Source organism: Anguilla anguilla, chromosome 5 (genome assembly GCF_013347855.1).
Source record: "Anguilla anguilla isolate fAngAng1 chromosome 5, fAngAng1.pri, whole genome shotgun sequence".
NCBI classification, from domain to species: Eukaryota; Metazoa; Chordata; class Actinopteri; order Anguilliformes; family Anguillidae; genus Anguilla; species Anguilla anguilla.
In genome coordinates this window covers 57129500-57150826 of record NC_049205.1, presented here as the reverse complement: position 1 = coordinate 57150826, position 21327 = coordinate 57129500, and the positions used below count along the sequence as shown (strand labels likewise).

Here is a 21327-nt window from a genome sequence, read left to right as displayed (position 1 = left end):
GCGCAGGGTGCTTGGGGGGGGGGGGGGGGACGCAGAGCCTGACGTTCCGCGCTCTGACAGCTGATGGGAGACATTAGACTCTCCACCGCGGCGACTGTCATCTTTAAATGCTGCTTCCTGCCCCCCCTGACTGCCCCAAACCAGATGGAGATGGGGGGGGGGGGGTTGGGGGGCAAACGCAGTGACCGCCCCCCCCCCAACAATGTCCTTAGCTCTTTCTGCTGTACCCCTACACCCACACGTGTTTCATATCTAAACACATTGCAAACCATGCAAGTCTTCAAACACAAGGACACTCACTCTCTTCAGTATCTATAATTTGTGAGATTTCACTCCAAGGTTTCATTTCACTTCATGGTCTTTATTCATATATATATATATATTTTTTTTTTTTTAAGGAAACATTTATGAACATACGATTCTGCACTGTATGTACTAGCCTACGTTTCAATGAATCTCTAAATGAACAGAAGCTGAACTGACCTCCTGACCTTCTTCGCAGTAAGTACTTTATGGTTGATTTTGAAGTATGCTCGAGATCTTTGGCTTACTGAACAATCCATAGAGGTAGGGGGGTGGGGGTATCAGGTTTTTGGGCAAAATGTCAACAAGAGCCACAGGGCTGGTAGATGCAAAACATCCCCATAACATTAAAGAGCCACTACCACATATTTCACCGTAGACATACCATCCTTTTCACAGCGAGAGCCCTTCTTCCTACACCAAACCCAGCACTGGTGTGCATGGCCAGAAAGCTCAAATTTTGTCTGATGTAAGACCCAGCCCTAATTGAAATTCCAAATGCTAAACTTTGGAAGTGGGGGTTATGATTGGAACAGGGTGTGCCATGTTGACTTCAGTTTATTATGTTTACCCTCTCATAAATGCAAATAAGTAGTGATCACGTATTTTTAAAATTTGGCAAAATATTACGTTTGACTTTGTAACATGTAGAGGTCAGGTCAATTTCTGTTCACAAAGAGAGTCATGGTAACACACTTTGACCAGGGGTGCCCAAAGATTTGCATGCAACTGTTTACATTTCCATTAAAATAAGGCCTTCTAGATATTAGGGAAATACACCCACGCACAAACTCACGAACACACAGACGCGCGTCAATAAATGTATTACCCACGAAGAAAACATGAGATTCTGATTTGCAAAGTCCATAGGTGGAGCTCCTGTGCCCCCTGGTGGTAAGTCTCCACGACACTTTCATTTTTTTCGTGAAATTCATTCTAAGAAATAGATTAGAATTGTTGTTTTTTTGTTAAAGGTTACTTTTGTTTTATTTGAAGAGAACGACAACTTTAAATCGTGGCATTTGATGATTGTTTGCCGCGGCTACTTAAACGAGTAATCTTCCGCCTACGGGCTTTAATGTCATAATCCAAATATAGCCAAGTAGCATGCTTTAATGTAATTTTAGAATTGTGTTAGAAACCTGTACACGTGAGATGTATTGTGCACGTAAAAATAGCAAACATTTGGTTAAAAAAAACGTTATGACCGAGGAAACATAATGGAAAATGCAGGCGATAATGTAAATTGTTAGAGCTGCAATTCAATTTGCCCCACACCTTGGCTAGGTGAATTAGGGGTGTGCAAAAATCGCATGGTAATACTTTTCGTTACAAAAGAAATTTACCAACCGTTGCAAGAGGCAGTTAAACTGCTGTTACAGTAGCACGCGTGCAGCCTAATCGCGCGCTATAGAGCCCTCTCCCGTGTGGGGTTAGGGGATGAGAAAGAAGCGAATATTGCAAGTCCACCCGGAGGCACTTCCTGTTTTCACAGCGGCGGCCGCAATGCCACGGGATGGAGGAGACAGAACTGACCTTTTGGCCTAACACGCCGCAGAGTACAGGTACGGTATCATTTTCTCCTCAGTGCACGCGGTTTAGTTGAAGCCGCAATGACCACCACTAATAGATCCATTATTATAATGGAGACGAGCGTAGGCTACTCGATAAAGACGGTGCCAGAGGAGGTATGGGTGGCAGCGTTTCAACTATTTGGTTTGGAGGGCACTGTATATGAAGTGGAGGTTTGTGAACCACTGATCTAATGCTCCCAGGAGTCGTATTTCTATGTGTTTTTAAAACACGAAATGCAGTATTTTATTTCCGTACGCTTTTGGTTGCAGTATTTTAAAATCACAATTGCTCCAGAACATGCATTTCGTTACTAGAAAGATTTCAATACTCTCATAAATGATATTTGTTTTTAAATACAAGAAGCTGCCATGAATTACACGGGGGCAAATTTTAGATTTATTTTAGAAGCGCTGTGCTAGATAGCCTACAGGCAACATATCGTAGTGGTTTGTCTGTGCTACCAGTTTATATTTTTTAAAGATAACATTTAACAAATACTGTGTAGAGATAATGTAATTTTTAGTATTTTACGTGCCGTAGGTCCTCTTGACACATAAAAATGTGTATCGTAACAGTGGGGGAAATGGAGTCATAGTCAAAAGAGCATATGTTTACGTCGTGCACAGTCTGAGCTAACTAGAAAATATAGATATGGTCTGCCTATGGACACCAGAGACACTGGATGCCAGATCAGATCAAATATCTTAATCAGGCGGGCTGGGAGTGGATAAACTGAACCCGGGTCAGCTGTTGACATCAGGACGAGCTTTTCCCTAGATGCGTTAAGCGCTCCGTTCAGTGCCAGGAAATGTTGGGGAAAGGGGGTGCTGGAGTTTGTTGGCAGTGTGGCAGGGGTGGGGATTTTGGGGGGGGTGGGGATTTGTTGGAGAGGTAGGCCATATGATGCCTGTTGCTCTCCTGCCTGACAGAAGCAGGTGCTTCCTCATTGGCTTCCCTGACCTTGCGCAGTGCACAGGTTCGAGCCCCAGTGCCATATCCCTGTCCTCCAGCTTGCTGTAATTCAGGCATTCTCACAACGCCATGGCAACAGCAAACAAACTCAACTGTCACCCACCGAACGTGAGCTTCACGTCTTGTATGCCTTTTTGCTGGATGCTGGCATGTACATATCCCGCTCCTCAACCTGACGTTTCTGCCAGTGGAAGCAAGAACGATTACATGTAAAGGAACCTCGGGGCTGTACGTGTGTTGCCCAAATTTCCCAAAGTCTTCAGCAAGAGTGCAGGGAAGAGTTAATTGTTCAGCTGTACCCTCTGCTGCTGTTCTCAGACTGTTGACCACTTTAGACACATGTCTGCGGTTGCCCTGACCTCTCTGTTGTCCTGGAAAATAACGGTTCAGAGGTTTATGGGCGAGTCGTGTTAACCTTCGACCCCAGGCCACCGACCAGGGTGCTTTTGGCGACAGCGATGAGAAGCGGGTCAGAGATTAGCAGGGAAGGAATAGCACCTTGTTGCCCTGTGGTCAAAGTCATGTGACACGCTGCCTCACGTCAGTCAATGTGCTGGCAGAGGAACAAAGACAGTTGTCTTTGCAGTCTTGCAGTTGGGGTGGCGAAAATAGACAGGAAGTCAGAGCCCAAGCGTGTAAATTCTCGAAAACAAGACGGCGCTCTCTCTCTCTTTTCCACCAAAGAGTACAATAAGCATTTGTCGGAGTGAAGGACATGCTCATTTGTAAAATGAGTGGCACCTGGAGGAGGAGGGGGGGGGGGTTTCGATGGGGAGGTTGTATTGGGCGGCGAGTGTACCCTGGCCGGCCCTGACCTTTAGAGGGCTCTGGGTTCAGATGCTCCGCCTTCCTTTCCTTTCTCACCCACTCTCTCTCTCTCTGACAAACCACAGCAGCCAGCCCCCCTCCCCGCTTGAAAGGGAGTGTGTGTGTGTGTGTGTGTGTGTGTGTGTGTGTGAGTGAGTGCGTGAGTGTGTGTGTGAGAGAGAGTGTGTGTGTGTGCGTGTGTGTGTGTGTGAGAGAGAGAGAGTGTGTGTGTGTGTGTGTGAGAGAGAGTGTGTGTGTGTGTGTGTGAGAGAGAGAGAGTGTTTGTGTGTGTGAGAGAGATTGAGAAATAGAGAGTGGGATGTATAGAGAGAGTTTGTGTGTGTGTGAGAGAGTGAGAGAGAGTTGGATATATAGACAGATAGTGGGATACGGAGAGGGAGAGAGAGAGTGAGAGAGTATGTGTGTGTGTGTGTGTTGGGGGCTAGTATTTCACCTCTCATACACCCATATGCACATGTGCTGTCACTCAACCCTGCTTGCAGCCCAGAGAGAGAGAGAGAGAGAGAGAGATGGACAGAGGGAGAGATGGAAAGAGAGAACAGGGGCAGGTCACAAGGCATTTGGCTCTGTTCACCCATCCTGTGAGGAGCTCAGGGTGCAAATTCAGTAGACCAGGATATAGAGCCCCCCCCCCACCCCCACGCCCCCCTCCGCCCTCTCTTCTGCTGGGGTGTCCTGGAGGGTGAGAGATTGAAAGGCTGAGAAGATGGTGCCCAGGTGGCTGGTAGCGTGGTGTGTGCTGGTGGTAGTGACGGTTTTCCAGGTAAGAAGTTTTTCCCTCTCTACTTGTTGCTCTGTTTATTTCTTGTGACGCCTATGGTTCTAACTTCTGCTGTGAGTAGCTCAGAGCACCGCCATCTCCTCGTGCTTCGGAAGTCACCGCTATGATATGCAACCTCAATCAGGAGTTGGGCTGAAGCTTACACCCTAACTTCATGTATTCTAAAAAGCCTGCACCTACACACAAGTGGTTTGTGTGTTATGTCAACGCTTTGGGTGACGGTATTTTCTTAACAGCCACGTGCTGTGCGATGATAGGGTTGGCCGCTGTTTTTCATTTACACTGAGCCAAACTTTAACTGGGACGTTAAGGGCTCCGCGGTACAGGAAATACTGCTTTTGTTCAGTCCTTGGATGGCTCATTTGTTAGACTGTTGTTATTGAAAGTAATCAAGGAAATATTAAACAGCAGGGAAACTGCCTGAACCCCAAGCTCTGCAATGATGACTTTAGAATAAAGAATTACCTTAAATACTCAGAGAGAGACTTTGACTTATTTGTGCCTTTATTATTGATATTTATGTTGACTTTGTGTATAGCACACTTCATCATCCTCATCATCATCAGCAGCACTCTTATTTAATTTGGTATGGATGATAATATTGCAAACCGTGACAGAAGGAAAATGAGTTTCAGGTTGCAGTCAGTTACGGACATTGCATATAGCTGTCGTGCACCACAGATAATTCTTTACGTAAAGTTGCATTCATCGCTTGCTCAGTTTCCGAAGGCCAGTTCTCGCTGGTTTTCCAAAAGCAGCAAAGCAAAAGGAAGTTAAAAAGGATGACGTTTCCTCCAAAGCTTTATGTTCTCCTACCTCACATATTTAGGATGTTTAGAAGACTCTCTGGGCCCTTAAACCACAGGCAATGGGGTGTGGGGTCCACTGAGAGAGCAGAGCCAGTTTCCATTCGATTGCTACGACAGGAATATCGACAGCTACGGCCGAGAGCAACGAGTCCCTGGTCAGCGCTAAATGTGAGCAGGACTCGGCTGAGACAGAGGCACCGAGGCACGTGTGGGTTTTCACGGTCAGGTCAGCGCAAAGTGTGTCATGGCGCCAACATAGCACGCGTGTTGGTGTGTGTACGGTCAGGTGGGCAGGGGGATGACTCTTCCTCCCAAAACCGAAGATGAGACATCGGAGACTCTTGGCGTCTGACTCGTTTTGGCGTAGTGGGTCCGTGCGCCGCGTGACGTGAGGGGGACACAGGCGGCAGCGAACCGAGCGAGGTTACGGCTGATGACCAGGGGATCGTTTGTGGCCTCCGTGCCAATGTTGGTGAACGAACGCAAACGTAATGTGTGAACGATTCCGTGGTCCAATGGCAGAGATGTTTCTCCCAGGACTGTTCTCAGTTTGGAGGGGGGAGGGGGAGGGGGAGGGGGGGGGTGTGTGGCGTAAACATTTTGCAAATGTGAAAGCCCCCACTCGGGGGAGATCTCTGAGGAATGTCCTCAGGAACAGTCCCAGTGTGGGCAATGAAGTGCTCTTCACGCTGAGCGAGGGGTGCTTTGATTGCAGCTCAGTGGTGGTTCGACAGCTGCTGTGAGGAAGCGTGTGTTCGGCGTACGTCCTGCTCCACATAATCCAGGCTGGTGAGGCAAGGAGCCTCGCGCCCCCCCCACCCCCACCGGCCCATTGCCCCCCCCCCCCTCCCCCCCCGGACCATGAAATTCGGGGACCAGGCGGCTCAGGCGGTATAACACTGGAGCGCTGACTCCGTACCAGAAAATCGCTCGTTTGGAAACGATCGCTCCAGATGGACAGCGGTCCAGATGGGGAATGTCCGTTTCACACGCGCTCCTCCTGCTCTGTTTGGCTGCTCGGGGCCACTTAAGCTACGTTTAATGTTCTCCGTTTCCTCTACTGGTCGTAGTTACACATTTTGCTTTCCTCACAGCTCATGGGATCTTTTTTTATTCCTTTGCCCTCTCTTGGTTCCATTTTCTTGCTGTTATGCACCAGAGGTTCAGTTCTTAGTCTGATTTTATAAAACAGTCTTGAGAAAGCCGGCCAGTTAGACAGGAATAATATTTTCTTTTGTCGTCTTTTGTGCTGTTGCCTTCTGGAGTTTTATCAAGATGATCAATTGGTACTTGTATTTCTGTGTAGACTCCCAATTTCCCATGTGTCACAATTGTCGTTTCATTTGTAGTTGACATAGCAGTGCTCGCCCAAGGCTGACTGAAGATAATGTGCGCTGTGAAGTGCTTTACGTACAACCCTGTGGTGAATTGGAGCGGATTACTCATTTCGCCAAATTGACTTGAAGGGTGGCAGAGACCGAGCTCTCGGTGTGAGATGTCCCACTCTGCTGTTCACGCCCAGCGTTGTCTCTCCCGTCTCTGTCTCAGACAAGTGAGGCCAATACATTTACGTATTTATGTTGTGGATTATTCTCCACTGCTCTCCTTTGCCATCTACTGCCCTGCAGGGTTGTGTTGTTAACGATGTTCCTGGTGTTGGCGTTAGGGTTAGGGTCAGGGTTAGGGCCGTGGGAGTCCGCACGTGAGGCTGCAAGCGATCGATCTGCCGGAGGAATAGCAGGAATGTTGGAAGAATAAACTGAGCTCTGTTAGACAGATGAAGGCCTTCTGCAGCCACAGCTGGAATGGATGTAACCAGCCTGCAGTAGCTGTTTTCCACACACAGGCAACACCCAAGCCAACCAGCCAAGCCTAATAAAAAACCTCTGTTATTCTGTGTAATACACTGCAGCGTAATACTACCCGATTAGAATATAGTCAGAAATTTGCACGTTCATGCAATCTGAAGACAATGTGGTTTTTCTCTTTGTGGGAGCACTTGAAAAGTATGAGAAATTAGATTACGTCGACCCACACCTATCCTCACCTATCACCATCTCTCAGAGTCTGACTGGGAGGTGTTACCATGGTAACCTGTAGTTCAGCACAGTTTTGGCAGGGGTAAAAGAGTGTTGGGATTCGGTTGTTTTGTATAGGTGAAGGGGGTTGGCATTCAATGGAAAATTTCTGTAACTCTGCCCGCCCCCTCCTCCTGCCAAGCCATGGTAAATTGAGTCAACCTGAAATCACGTCCATATTTTACACCCCCCCCACCCCGCCCCCCCCCTTTGCTTACGGATCTCTGAAAGCGCTGATGGCTCCTGTGATTTCACGCGCCGGGCGCAGGTGTGCTTGCGGTAATCGTGTGTGCCCATTACAGGCGCAGGAAATGACCTGGCGCTCACAAGAGACTTAATTAACCACACCTGAGACAATTACCCGTCTCCCTGGAGACGGAGCGCCTAAGGAAGCCTCGTTAAACCCGGAGGCTGCATCAACAGAAAAGCCGCGTCCCGTCGTGGCGGGGCAGCGTAAAATTAACACGGGAACGTCGATGCGCCCGTCTGATTTACATGGACTTCTTAAACGCAGCGCAGTACCTCACGATATCTCGCTACATTAAACTGGTCTTCGATGTCAGACATGGCGATTTCCTCGTGTTTACAGTTCATGTGCTGACGTTGCTTCCAGAGGCAGTCTGGAACTCGGTAGTGAGTGTTGCAGCTGAGGACAGATGATTTTTGTGCACTACGTACTTCAGTACTCGGCGGTCCTGTTCTGTGAGCTTGTTTGTGTGGCCTACCGCTTCACAGCTGAGCTGTTGTTGCTCCTGGACATTTCTGCTTCACAGTGACATCATTTACAGTTGACCGGGGAAGCTCAAGCCGGGCAGAAATTTGGCAGACTGACTAGTTGAAAAGTTGGCATGCAGTATGACAGCGCCACGTTGGAAGTCACTGACCTCCTCAGTACGAATCATTCCACTGCCAACGTTTGTTTATGGAGATTGCATGGCTGTATGCTTGATTTTTATGCACCTGTCAGCAGTGGGTGTGGCTGAAGTAGCCGAACCCACTCATTAGAAGGGGTGTCCACATACTTTTGGCCATGTAGTGTATTTTTGAATAATGTCGAATAATAATCCTTCATTGATCGAGGTGTAATGCTTGCTTGTGATGCTTCATAAAACAAGACTACATCACACAGCTACTGCCAGAGATGAAAGCCACTTTGATACAAACCCCCTAAATGTGTTGACATGGAGCTTGTTCTTAAGACAAGTCGTTTAATTAGGGAAGTAGCAGGAGCTTCGCCTGCTGGACGCACCAGTTGTGTCAGTACCTCCGTGTTAAATCTAGTTTGGAAACTGACCCCGAAATCTGGAGCCAGCCGCCCCTCCCTCCCCGTCCCGTATCCCTGGCCCTGGTAAACAAATAAAGCTTAGAGATGGGACGGTTCCAACATCTCGCCCTGCGTGACCCCAATTTCACTACTAAAAATAAGCTGCAACTGTCCAATCATAAATATCGTATTAGCGTGAAAATAGTGGTACAAATGGCTATCGAAGTGACATTAAGTTAAATTAAGTAACATTTACGATGAGTTGCACACGAATATATGCATACGTTCCTAAAAAATTCATTTAAAAAAATGTATATAGTGATAAGATAAGTTAGTCTCTCTAACTCAGGGGTGCACAACTCCGGTCCTGGAGGGCCTGCGTGCTGGTTTTTGTTCCAACCGATTACCATTTCTTACAGCTCTATAAACTATACTTCTTCACTCCTGTGCTTGAGCACAGTGAAAATCTCTAGGATACACTTGCAGACTGTGACTCTAGCTGTTGCTTATACACATGTCAGATCAACATATGATTGGGCCAATTCAGTAAATGTGGGGAAATGTTGGCACAAAACCCTGAAATGGATTGGCCCTTGTTGTGCACCCCTGCTCTAACTGCATGACTGTTGCAGACTGACTGGGGACCGGGCCTGATGTGAGGCGTACAGATCTCCAGCAGTACTGTTCTCAGAGAACCCCAAACACACTGGGGAGCAGTCAGAGAGGCCAGAGGCAGGTGCGCTGCCGGTAACCCCAGCTTTTTTAATGGGGAGCCCGGGGTGTGTTGGCTGACTGATAGGGTGACACCCAGCTGCTGCGGCTCTGCCTCGGGGCCTGGTAAAGGCATTGTGAACCTGCGCGCGCTACGTGCCCATCCGTGCGTCTTGGGTTCCCCGCTTCAGTTAATATCCGGTAAATACTGCGAAATATGAATCAACTGCTCCTTCCTGTGATTGTGCGAGCGAGAATGGATAATGTGTGATGTACTGTACGTATTTGGTCGCCAACTCAGAACTGTTAAATTCAGCCACAAGCCTCCCTTGACAGAGTTTTTTTTTAAAATCTCAGCGGGGCTCACCTGTGTAAGTAAAGCAGAAATGCTCCAGAGCGGGTGCTGATTGGCCCACGGGTGCCTCTCGTGTTCCATCGCCTCCATACGTTGGCGTTGGAGACTGCGTGGCCCGCGGCCGCCTGTGTCTGGGGCGCTCTAAGATTAGTGCCGGCCCTCAGTTGGCACATGCCAGTCATCCCTGGCATTCGGCTTCGCCAGCCCGGACGGAGGCATGCCGCGGGGACGACCTTGTGGGGCACCGTGCGCTCATCGCCATGCCAACCCGCCGCTGAAATACAGTAGCACAGCGGTACGCGGTATTTCAGACTGGAGTTACCACAAAGTCTGTGCTTTGCTGTATATCCACAGATATCTGCTGTTATTCCTCACTGATCACCATTAGGAGGTAATATACAGAATATTTTTAGACAGACTATTTTACAGAGATTTTTATTAAAAATGTTTCCCCCTCCCCTTTTTTTTCCTACTTTGGAAGGCCAGATTGCGTTCACCAGCCACGCTCGTTCCTACAACCTTTTGCTATCATTTTGGGGAGAACGCTGACAAGCAGAGTCTCTCCTCAGAAACGTGTGAAGTCAAGCCGCTGTATCGTTTTCACACTGTAGTTAAAACGTTGAGCTTGCACAGATGTGTAACTTTGAGCAAAGCAGGCTGTTGGCACCCAGTTGACCATCGGGGGGCGCTGATGAGCAGCAGGAGAGACAGTCTGGAATCAGTACTGGACTGCAGTGCCCATCTGCTCAATAAAACACTGCCTGAACAGGGTGAGCCGCCTAGCAGTGGGGTATTGTAAATTTTCTTTATCGACTCTCCACACTTCTGTCGTGGCTGCCCTGCATCACGTAACCCAACACTATTCAAGAGCGTCTCTCTCTGATTTAATATATTTAAATATTAATATATTTAATATATATATGTATATTTTGATACAGTGTAGAAGAGGATTCTTTGAAAATATGCCACTTCCAAGAGAGCATCTGCTTTATTTTTATTGTGCTTTAACTGACTAGCAGTTTTCATCTGTCCTTGCACATAAGAAGAAGCTTCCTTTCTTCACTTTTCCTTTTATCACTTGAGCAGACATTGCCCCCCAACACACACACACACACACACACACACACACACATACACATATACATTCACACACGCACACACACATGGTAAAGGAGTGTTTGTGTCAGTTACTTGGCGGGAGACCTGGGGGTATCCAGCCTCTCCCCACGGGTGGTCCCGAAACCTAATCTCCACCCCCCTCTGCCAACGCCAGGTTGTGGATTCCACATTAGAGACGGGGTCTCCAGAGGTCACCAGCCTCCTAGCGCCTAAAGGAGTGCATGTGCACATGCACACGTACACGCGTGTATGGTTTAACCGTCTGACCAGCCAGTGAGGACAGGTTGAATGTGAAATGTTATAGCGGTCAGGTGGAATGTTTTGCTAAATTATAAACCCCAACCAGGTGACTGCCTGGCCCCAAATACTGGTAAACTTCAGTGTTCAGATAAATAGCTGCACGTCAGTGCGGTTACATTTCACATCTGTTTGACTTATGTGATCGCTTCAGATGAGTTTTACTTTCTGTGCTCTTGTGTGTGCCACTGCAATGTGCCTTTACAAATGGTGTTGAATGGTGTGTGAAGGCATATATTGGCTTGCACTGTATTGTACAATTAATGTATGGATGCATGTAAAGGTGTACTGGATTTTTGACTGACTTTTTTGATTGACTTTTTTTGACTGGCTATTTCAGGTCAGTTGCACTGCTCAGCTGGGACAGGAGGAGGCCAGCCCGGCTGTCCTGTACCCCTGGGGCAGAAGGCCTGATGGGGACAGCATGGGCCTCAGTCGGGTGAAGAGGGCCTGGATCATCCCTCCCATACGGGTCTCGGAGAACAGCAAACAAATCCCCGAAAACCTGGTGGAGGTACCCTCTCCTCACAGGCTATTGGGGTGGGTGGGTGGGGGTTGTGGTTGTGGCTGTGTCTGGTCCATTAGGGTTGTTCAGTGATCTGTCTGGTGGATCCGCTCTGCAGAAATGCATCCTGGATGTTGTATTTCTGGGCCATGCATCCTGTCAGGGAGTCTGCAGAGGAGGAATTTAATTGGACCCCCAGGGGTACGCTGGGGTTAGTTCAGTCTGGGTTCCATGAGTAACTTCTCGATTAGCTAATCTCAAATACTCGCCTGGAAGGGGTACATGAACCTTGTGTGGGTGCAGGCGGGACGACGGTGGAAAGAGAGGTACAAATGATTCCTTCCTAATTGTGGTGGCAAGTAAGAAACAGTTTTTAAAAAATAATAAGAGTCCTCTGGTCTGAATACTTTCCCCTCACAGGTAGGCCACACTACTGTTTCTCACTTTAGAGGCTCATCCTGTTTCTTCTCGTTTCCAGATTAAGTCAGATAAGGTGCTCACCACGGAGGTGATCTATAGGCTGGAGGGACGCGGGGTGGACCAAGATCCAAAGGGCATCTTCGAAATTGAGGTTCACACCGGATGGATCAAGTGTCTGGTGCCTCTCGACAGAGAGCAACACAGCAGCTTCACGGTAAAGTCGAGTCTCTTCACAGCACTCAGATTATTTCACTTCTCATAAGCCAATAGCCATCGTACAACAGAGAGAGACAGGCGCCTCCCATTGGACAGGCTTCTCAATGGAATTTTCATTAAACCAATGAACTTGTTTCATGCAAATGATCTAGATTCTCCATCAAGTCATTCAGTAGCATCACAGTAAACAGTGGCGTCATGGGTGGCATTGCACAGAATGTGACGGGGAAGGTTTCAGTCAGACATTGTCAAGATTTGCACCAGAACAAATTTTAGTAAGTAATTTGACATAAAAGTCAATGAAAAGAAAATGATGCACCAACTAATATATTGTATGATAATATCATACATTGGGGAGGGTAACTGCAGCGTTCCGGTGTTCTTCAGCTCAAGGCCTTTGCTCTTTCACCGAGCGGCGAGAGCCTGGAGACCCCCTCCACCATTGAAATAGTCGTGCTGGACCAGAACGACAACAGGCCCAACTTCACGCAGGCCGAGTTTGTCGGCTATGTCCCGGAATTCTCTATACCAGGTAAGGGTGTGTCCACCTCCTTCCAGCATACGTACTTGCACACACTGGCATGACATAACTGGTAAGGCTCTGTTGTTATACTAACTAGCTTCTGCTCCTCTGTAGAGTGACTGTGTTAAACAGCTGTACTCAGAGAGTCACGTGTCAGTCTTGCAGTTGGGATGAAGTGACGAGATTAGACATTACCTTATCGGTCCCCAAGGAGAAATGTATTTTGTGGTGGGGAAGCGCCCGTGCCTTTGTGATTGGCTCCCGCCCGCGCGAATGAGCTGCTCACCCCAGACCGCACGTCCCCCGCAGGAACCGCCGTCGTCCGCGTTTCGGCGACGGACGCAGATGACCCCGAAACGGAGAACGCGCTCCTGGGCTACTCCATCGTGGAGCAGGAGAGCATCCCGCCGTTCCGCATCAACAGGACCATGTTCGGCATCAACAACACGACCGGCACGATCTACACCCGAGACGTGGGACTGGACCGGGAGGTGGGTGGGGCCCTGCGCTCCTGCGTGTCCAATCAGCCACGATCTGTACCCCACGCGGGAAGTGACATATTCCGATGGCCTAGATTGCCGTCACATTTTGGGGCTGGTGCGTAGCTCGTCCAGGAGTGTGGATGCATCTCATGCACTGACATTGACTGCTAATAGTACCAGTGCCCGCAGTATCCACAAAACCATACATAGTTGCCCATTGCTTGGCCTGAGGAAGGAGGGTTTCAGTTGGCAGGATTGTCTCATTGCACAATAGCGACACCTCTGGTCAATCAAGCACCTGCAGTCTGCCTGCATCAACTGAGTACAAACTGTATGTCCACCAGCTGTGCAATCTCATTAAATGACAACACGGCTGGTGGACTGCTGAGTAAAAAGTAGCAGTTGTTGCCAGAAGGGACTACACAGGAAGTGTTCTGCTCGTCTATCCACAGAACTGTGGAACACTCACAGGACATAATTCACAGGTCTTCAGTTATAGCATTCCGGGGCGTGGCGGCCATCTTGTGGTGGAAATACCACATTGACTAGGGTTGAATGGAATCGCTTGACCCTGTTTCCTTCCTAGTTCTTGTACAGTTCTGTAGTTCTGTCTCACAGTGTAACATTGTTGCCTCTAATGATGCGTGGATGTGCCGTTGTGTTTCATTTTGTGGCTGACCGCTAACTCTCTCCGTTTGTTTTTTAGGTGGTGGACGGCTTCAGGCTGACGCTGCAGGTGGCGGACATGGCTGGCGAGGGGCTGTCCGACTTGGCCTCCGCCCTCATATATGTGACGGACATCAATAACCACGCCCCCCATTTTACCCCGGCCTCTGTAAGTCCCGTTATCTCCAGACCGCAGTGGAGTTCAGTTTGTTTCGTCTGAGTCGTCTGAAGGTGCTGTGGAGTTCAATTTGTTTTGTCTGATTCGTCTGGAGGTGCAGTGGAGTTCAGTTTGTTATGTCTGATTCGTCTGAAGGTGCAGTGGAGTTCAGTTTGTTTTGTCTGATTCGTCTGGAGGTGCAGTGGAGTTCAGTTTGTTATGTCTGATTCGTCTGAAGGTGCAGTGGAGTTCAGTTTGTTTTGTCTGATTTGTCTGAAGGGCAGCCACTGCTGTTCTTATTTCATCACAACATGGCTTTTTTGGTTATCAAAATAAAATGCAGATATGTTGGTGGTTAAGTTTTTATTACACGTTGGATGTTTGTAGTCTTCAAAGGACTAGTTCACACTAGTTCATTCCTGTAACTTACCTGAATATGATAATGTAATCAGCCATGAGAGTTTTCTGAAATACACTGTAAAATATCAATATCAACAAAGATATGAAATAATTTTGTGATGCAAGACATGCAAAACAATTTAATCCAATAAGACCAAAATCATAAACCAAAGAAGAATGCATTGATTACGAGTCTTGGTTTTTATTCTCAGCAGATCTGTTTTCTGACCATAACGTGATGTCAGCAGTTTCTCGATCATCAGTCGCTGTTTCTGTTGCCTGCAGTACAGAATGACCGCCGTGGAAAACAGGGAGCTGGACGAAATCGGCAGAGTCAACACCACAGATCGAGACGAGCCCGGCTCGGTGAACTGGAAGGCCCAGTATACCATCGCCAAGGGTGATCCATACGGACACTTCGCCATTCGAACGGATCCCGAAACTAACCAAGGCATCCTGTCTGTTGTGAAGGTAAGTGGTCACAGGTAACCAGCAAATAAGAGACCAGAGAGGACCTGACGCAATATTTATTTAATCTACTTGTTTATTATTTTTTATACATTCTTGTGGACCACTGACATGATTACATGTGAGCTAATTTATGATCGTGGACTCGTTTGAACTCTTGGACCACAATTCTCTCACATGTGACCCTTGTCGCCCTCTGCTGGTAGACTATAGAACTGCCTGCCTAGATTTCCTGTGAGAAATTTTTACCAGGGTGTACTGTATTTATAGTACCCTGTACTATATGTAAAAGTCTGCTCTCACATATCCGATGAATTAGAAGACAAGACTAGAAGGACATTTCCCGTTGTGCCCCTTTTGTGAGCAGTTATGAATGAGAGCTTCGGCTAAAGGTAATGTAATATAATGTAGCTCCCATTCAAGTTGAGTTCTGTCAGTGAAACTAGCAGGAAACCCATGAACATTAGATAGTGGTGGATTTTGTACAGTTGTAAATGCATGGCATAGCTTGCCAGACCTATAATAGAGTAGCCTCTGTTTCTTCTGCCACAGTGACAAGCCTACGTGTTCGCTAGCTGCTGTTCGTTAGCCTCCGCTCAGTGGCTCTCAGGCTAACTGCGCGCTGTTCCACAGCCCCTCGACTACGAGTCTCAGGCGGAGCACGAGCTGGCTCTGACGGTGGCGAACGAGGTCCCTCTCAGTCCCAAGGCTCCCCAGGCGCCCGCCAGCGTCGCCACGGTAGCGGTTACGGTGGCCAATGAGCGCGAGGCGCCGCGCTTCAGGGTGAACCCCCTCAGGCTGAACGTGCCGGAGTCGGTCGACCCGGGAACCATTCTGGCCCGGAACATCGCAGAGAGCCCGGATAACAAAAACCTCAGGTAAAGGTGTGCATGGCAAATCTACCTACGGCTACAAAATAAAGTAACCTGATCCTGAACCTGGCAGTTCTAGCATAGTTGGACACACTCTCACTTGTTCCAAGTGCAGAGCACCTGGTCAGCGTACTGTAACATTAGCGAGGACGGCTGTTTCTTATCAGTTTACACATCTCATTTTTGAATGTGTTCAGGACTGTGCTTTGCGTCTTGAATGTTACATTACATTGCATTTATTTGGCAGATGTAAGCACAGTAAACATTAGTATGAGAACATAGTCCTGCTGTTAATACCCAAAACATAAGCATAAACGAACAAGGGCGTCAAAATAATGTAGTTTGGTTGCCTACAGTGCAATTTGTCTGAAATGTCTGAGCAGCACTTGCGGATGGGTGCTGTAAGATTACTTGTCTCTCGATCAGGTTTGATGTCCAGTACGACCCTGAGAGGTGGCTGTCGGTTAACCCCCAGACCGGAGAAATCAGAGCCAGGAGGAAGTTCAATCTGCGGTCGCCGTACGTGAAGAACAACATCTACCGCGCTGTGATCAAAGCCACTGACACGGGTGAGGAGCTGTAACTAACATCACCGGAGTAGGGTCCTCACCCCTCCCAGTCCAGCCCAGGTGGAGCGAATGTCAGTGACAGAGGGAGCGCTTACCCAGTCAACAGTTTGTTTCGAGAACATTGTGGAACCTTCTAGCCAGATTCCTGTTTGGCTGTGAGATGGCATTACATAAGAGATTGCGTTTTTCATTTTTATGGCATATTTTTTTGTTCCAGAGGTTATGTCAGATTGCCCAGGCTTGTGATTTTGAAGTGTGTTTGACATGCTATGGACTCCATTTCCCATCAGCACTTTCTGTATGCGCCACAGAGGACTTACTCCCAGCCTGTATGAATGCTGGAAGCACAGTTCATCTTGCTGTGATCACCCCATTGTGAGTCAGTACTCTTTTGTTGTGTGTGTGTGTGTCTGTATGTGTGTCCTTGTGTGTGTGTGTGTGCATCAGACGCCGGTGGAGTCTCTAGCTCGGCCACGGTGGAGCTCACGCTGAGGGAGACCAACGATTTTGCGCCGCTGCTGGTCCCCCAGACGGGGACCATGTGCAGGGACGCAGACGCGACCCCCAGCCTGATTCTGAGCGCCGTGGACCAGGACCTGCCTCCCCAGGCCGCCCCCTTCTACTTCCTGCTGCAGAATGAGGCAGCGGCAGCCAACTGGACCCTCAATAAGGTCAACGGTAAGAGCTCAAACAGAGGAACCTAAAGCTGTGTGAAATCTGCACTGCGCTATACAGGAGCATGCAGAGTATCATGGTGCTGTACAAGCACACAGGAGACTTTAATCTTGCTTTGCCCAGGGCTAGTCTGGCACGGTGTGATTTTAACATTAACAGGGTTGAGCTAGGCTAGCAAGGCAGCTTTAGGCATAGCGCTGCTCTAGAAAGAGGGTGTGTTCATGTGTATGTGCATGTATGAGAGTCAATAAAAGGGCTGATGATCCTCCATCTTTCACCTCCTCCCTCTCTCTCTCTCTCTCTCTCTCACTCTCTCCCCTCTCTCTCTCCTCCCCTCTCTCTCTCCCTCTCTCCCTCTTTCTCCCTCACCCTCTCTCTCTCTCTCCTTCCCTCTTCCCTCCCCCTCTCTCTCTCTCAGAAACACACACCGTCCTGCAGCCGCTGGTGGAGATGGAGTCGGGCCTGTACGTGGTCCTCGTCTCGGTGTCTGACTCGGGCACGCCCGCCCTCTCCGCCGTCTACGCGGTCAACGTGACCCTGTGCGACTGCGGGGTCGCCGGGGGCTGCGACGCCGTCGCCGTGGCGCTGGTCGGCGCGGGGGCGGGGCTCAGCTTCGTCGCTCTCCTGATCGTTATCGGAAGCGTTTTGCTCCTGCTCCGTACGTGCCCAGTTTATCCCGCTCACGCACGCGCAAGCGCCCCCTGCTGGGAGATTGTAGCACTGCAACAGATACGTAACTCTGATTGACAGCTTGTGAGAGAGAATGCAGAGATATTGCTGTCCTGTTGCAGTTATGTGAAAAAAGGCTCTATGTTGAATCCTCTTTATTCTCATATGGGAATAGGCCTCAACGTTATGTAATTACATCCTAAAATTACGAGTTTCTGATGCATTCTGGTCATGCCGTTTCTTCCTGTAGTGCACCCCACCCTTACTGAGGAGGAACTGATTTCAGTTAAGAGCGCTTGTGCTTGTTTGAAATCCTCATTTTCACACGGTCCCGTCTCGTGTCTCCCGGTGCAGTGCTGCTGCTCCTGGCGCTGACCGCGTGGAGCTGCAGGAAGCGGCCCGTCAAAGAGGCGGGGCTTCTGGCAGGGGAGTCGGAGGACGACGTCCGGGACAACGTCATGAACTACGACGAGCAGGGGGGCGGAGAGGAGGACGAGGTCTGACGCCAGCGTTCGTTCTGTATTCCCCAATTCCTGTGTTCCCTTCTGGCCTCACCTGGCTCCTTTTCTTTCTCAACCTTGTGCTTGAATTTTACACACTGACCGGCTTGTTATTGGCTGTGCTCATTGCCTAAATCTTTATAGTTTGTGATTTCTTTTAAGCTGCTCTGGATAATGCATGCACAGCTCTGGAAAAAATGAACAGACCACATCAAATTTTCAGTTTTGCAGTTTATGGGTAGGTGTCTGTGTAAAATCTAGCTTTTGACATTTTTTCATGAACTGTTCAATGTATTTGATTTTAATTCCAAAAAAAATGTAAAAAAAAAAGAAAGTTATTTGCAGAAAATGACAACTGGTCAAAATAATAAAAATAGTGTCATTATACATTGAATAATGCAAACTAAATGGATTTATACCAATAAATAATTATAAAAAATAGCAATGCCTTAGGAAGGGTGACTTGTACAGGTAACCTTTTTATGTGCTGTCAATCATATTAGACCTCATTGGTGTCCATTTTAACGCTGATAATAGCTGCACTGCTCTGTCTAATCTCCAGAAGGGGTACAATTTGGATCAGCTGAGGAACCCCGACGCGTTCATCCCGCCCCCAGCCCTGGCCCCGCCCTCCTTCTCATCGCCAGGCTCCGCCCCCCCCAAGGGGAGGCAGCCGCGCCGGAAGGACGCCCCCCAGACCCTGCCCACCTCCTCGCACCCGCGCAGACCGCCACCGGACCCCACCGACATCAAGGACTTCATCGACGACGTGAGGGCTGGGTTTACCCCCCGTGTGGGTCGCTGAGGCGTGTTGAGGGGCGAGGGGTTTTTCGCGGTGTTAAGCTGAGGTGTGTCTCTCCCTGCAGAGCGTGGACGCGGCCGACAGAGACCCCACCGCCCCGCCCTACGACACGGCGCTGGTCTACGACTACGAGGGCGAGGGCTCGCGCGCGGGCAGCCTCAGCTCCGTCGCCTCGGCCGGCTCCGACGGCGACCAGGACTACGGCCACCTCAGCGGCTGGGGCCCGCGCTTCCGCAGGCTGGCCGACATGTACGGCCCGCACTGAGAGAGCACCGGGGCGATTACCCCGATTACCCACCCCACTGCCCCTAACCACCCCACCCCACTGCCCCTAACTACCCCGCCCCACTGCCCCTAACTACCCCACCCCACTGCCTCCAACCACCCCACCCCACTGCCCCTAACTACCCCACTGCCCCTAACCACCCCACCCCACTGCCCCCAACTACCCCACCCCACTGCCTCCAACCACCCCACTGCCTCTAACTACCCCACCCCACTGCCCCTAACTACCCCACCCCACTGCGCCAAACTACCCCACCCCAGTGCCTCCAACCACCCCACTGCCTCTAACTACCCCACCCCACTGCCTCCAACTGCCCTACCCCACTGCCCCTAACTACCCCACCCCACTGCCTCTAACTACCCCACCCCACCCCACTGCCTCCAACCACCCCACTGCCTCTAACTACCCCACCCCACTCCCTCCAACCACCCACCCCCACTGCCTCCAACCACCCCACCCCACTGCCTGCAACTACCCCACCCCACTGCCTCCAACTGGCCTACCCCACTGCCTCCAACTACCCCACCCCACTGCCTCCAGCTGCCCCACCCCACTGCCTCCAACTACCCCACCCCACTGCCTCCAGCTGCCCCCCTCACCACCTCCCCGTGCCCAGCTCAGACTGACCCTGAACTCACCCCTCATTTTTGGGGCTGTAATAGGGATACCTAACATACTGCACTATTACACACAGTAGCAGGGTTCAGACTGCACTCTTTTTGCACTGTTAATGGTGACACCTTAAATTGAGTCACACCCGAAATGAGATTCTTCTTGGTCCTGTTTAGTCCAACCGGCTGCAGTATGACTGTCGCTCATCAGGTGGCAGTGTGTTGAACTTTGACCTTTACCACGCGTACTGTGTGATGGTCGTGTTGGGGAGGTTCTGAAGGATCCAGGTTTTGCAGTAGCAGAACCAGACTTGCTGCTGCTCCAGTTGCCAAAACTTAAACATCCATTTTCGTGCCTAAACAACTTTTTAAAACTATTATGTTTTTTTTTTTTTACAAAGAGAGAAAGATATATTTATATATAGAAAGATATATAAAAATATTAGAAATAATAACTGAACACAATGTTGGGGAACAGCTGATTTTTTTTGGGAGTATTGATTTGACAGTGAACATCTCTGGGGTCTGAAGTTCTGAACTGAAGGATGTGAGGACCAATCACCTGTCCCAGCAGAGGGAGGGGCAGAGCATGTCGAGAGGTGAGGTATGATTGGGGGAGATACAGAGACGGGCATTTATACAGCAAATGAATATTGCTTCATATCTGCTTAGCAAACACTTCACTCAATGGCAAATTATAGATTAGTTTACATATGAAATATTACCATGTGAAACTGAGGGCAGGAAGAGAGGTAGGCAAACTAATTTTCTAGGAAACTAATTTTGCAGTGTTAGCCAGTAGGGTTACTAGGATTGCTCAAGACTGAAAACTTCGCAATGGTGACCTCACCTGTAGGGTGAGTTAGGTGGATTTGCCTTTAGACTATCATTTCTGCACCAATACAAAATAACCAACATATCACAAGCACAAAATATACTCTTGTGTACAATGTAAAAATAACTGCATAAACATTATTTTCTGTAGAAGGAAGGCTAAGTCTGAGTGCAGGCATCTTGTAAAAAATTTTTAAAAATGTAATTAGGCCTGGTTATGAAATACAGAAATAGAATATAGGCTTTTGGTTCACTCACAGGGATTTGAAATAATTGTATTCAGAATGTGTACATCATTGTAATATTTTAGTTTTTATATTTGTTTATATATTTGGTGTTAAAAAGGAAATCTTACAATGTATTGTAGTGTATCTTACAATGATACACTAATGTACTTGGCACACGATATATTTTGAACTAATTTAATTTTTTAGAAACGGTCTAAAAATATACGTTTAAGATAATTTCAATGTGTATGGAAATACGGCATACAAAAGTGACTTTAGAGTTAACAAGCTCACTCTTCTTGCTTTCTGGAATAAATACATTTTTTGTTTATTGTTAGTTGGCCTGAGTTTGCT

General features: G+C 48.6%; 1 protein-coding gene across 1 annotated transcript; it reads left to right on the top strand.

The window, feature by feature from the left end:
* Nucleotides 1–3966: 3966 nt before the first annotated feature.
* On the top strand, nt 3967–19351 carry LOC118228064 (cadherin-15-like). Its single transcript, XM_035419284.1, has 14 exons — nt 3967–4441; nt 11433–11606; nt 12076–12231; nt 12621–12765; nt 13066–13247; nt 13945–14073; nt 14746–14931; nt 15562–15806; nt 16227–16369; nt 16817–17047; nt 17463–17702; nt 18068–18210; nt 18776–18982; nt 19080–19351. Exons 1-14 carry the CDS (start codon nt 4385–4387, stop codon nt 19278–19280), a joined length of 2439 nt encoding a protein of 812 aa, XP_035275175.1. The 5' UTR covers nt 3967–4384; the 3' UTR covers nt 19281–19351.
* The last annotated feature ends 1976 nt before the right edge of the window (nt 19352–21327 follow it).

Excerpts from the sequence above, each read along its gene's own strand:
- LOC118228064 (XM_035419284.1), top strand. The coding sequence starts at position 4,385 with ATGGTGCCCAGGTGGCTGGTAGCGTGGTGTGTGCTGGTGGTAGTGACG. Across the intron at positions 14,074-14,745 it reads CCCATTTTACCCCGGCCTCT|TACAGAATGACCGCCGTGGA; the intron begins GTAAGTCCCGTT and ends TGTTGCCTGCAG. Across the intron at positions 15,807-16,226 it reads CCGGATAACAAAAACCTCAG|GTTTGATGTCCAGTACGACC; the intron begins GTAAAGGTGTGC and ends TCTCTCGATCAG.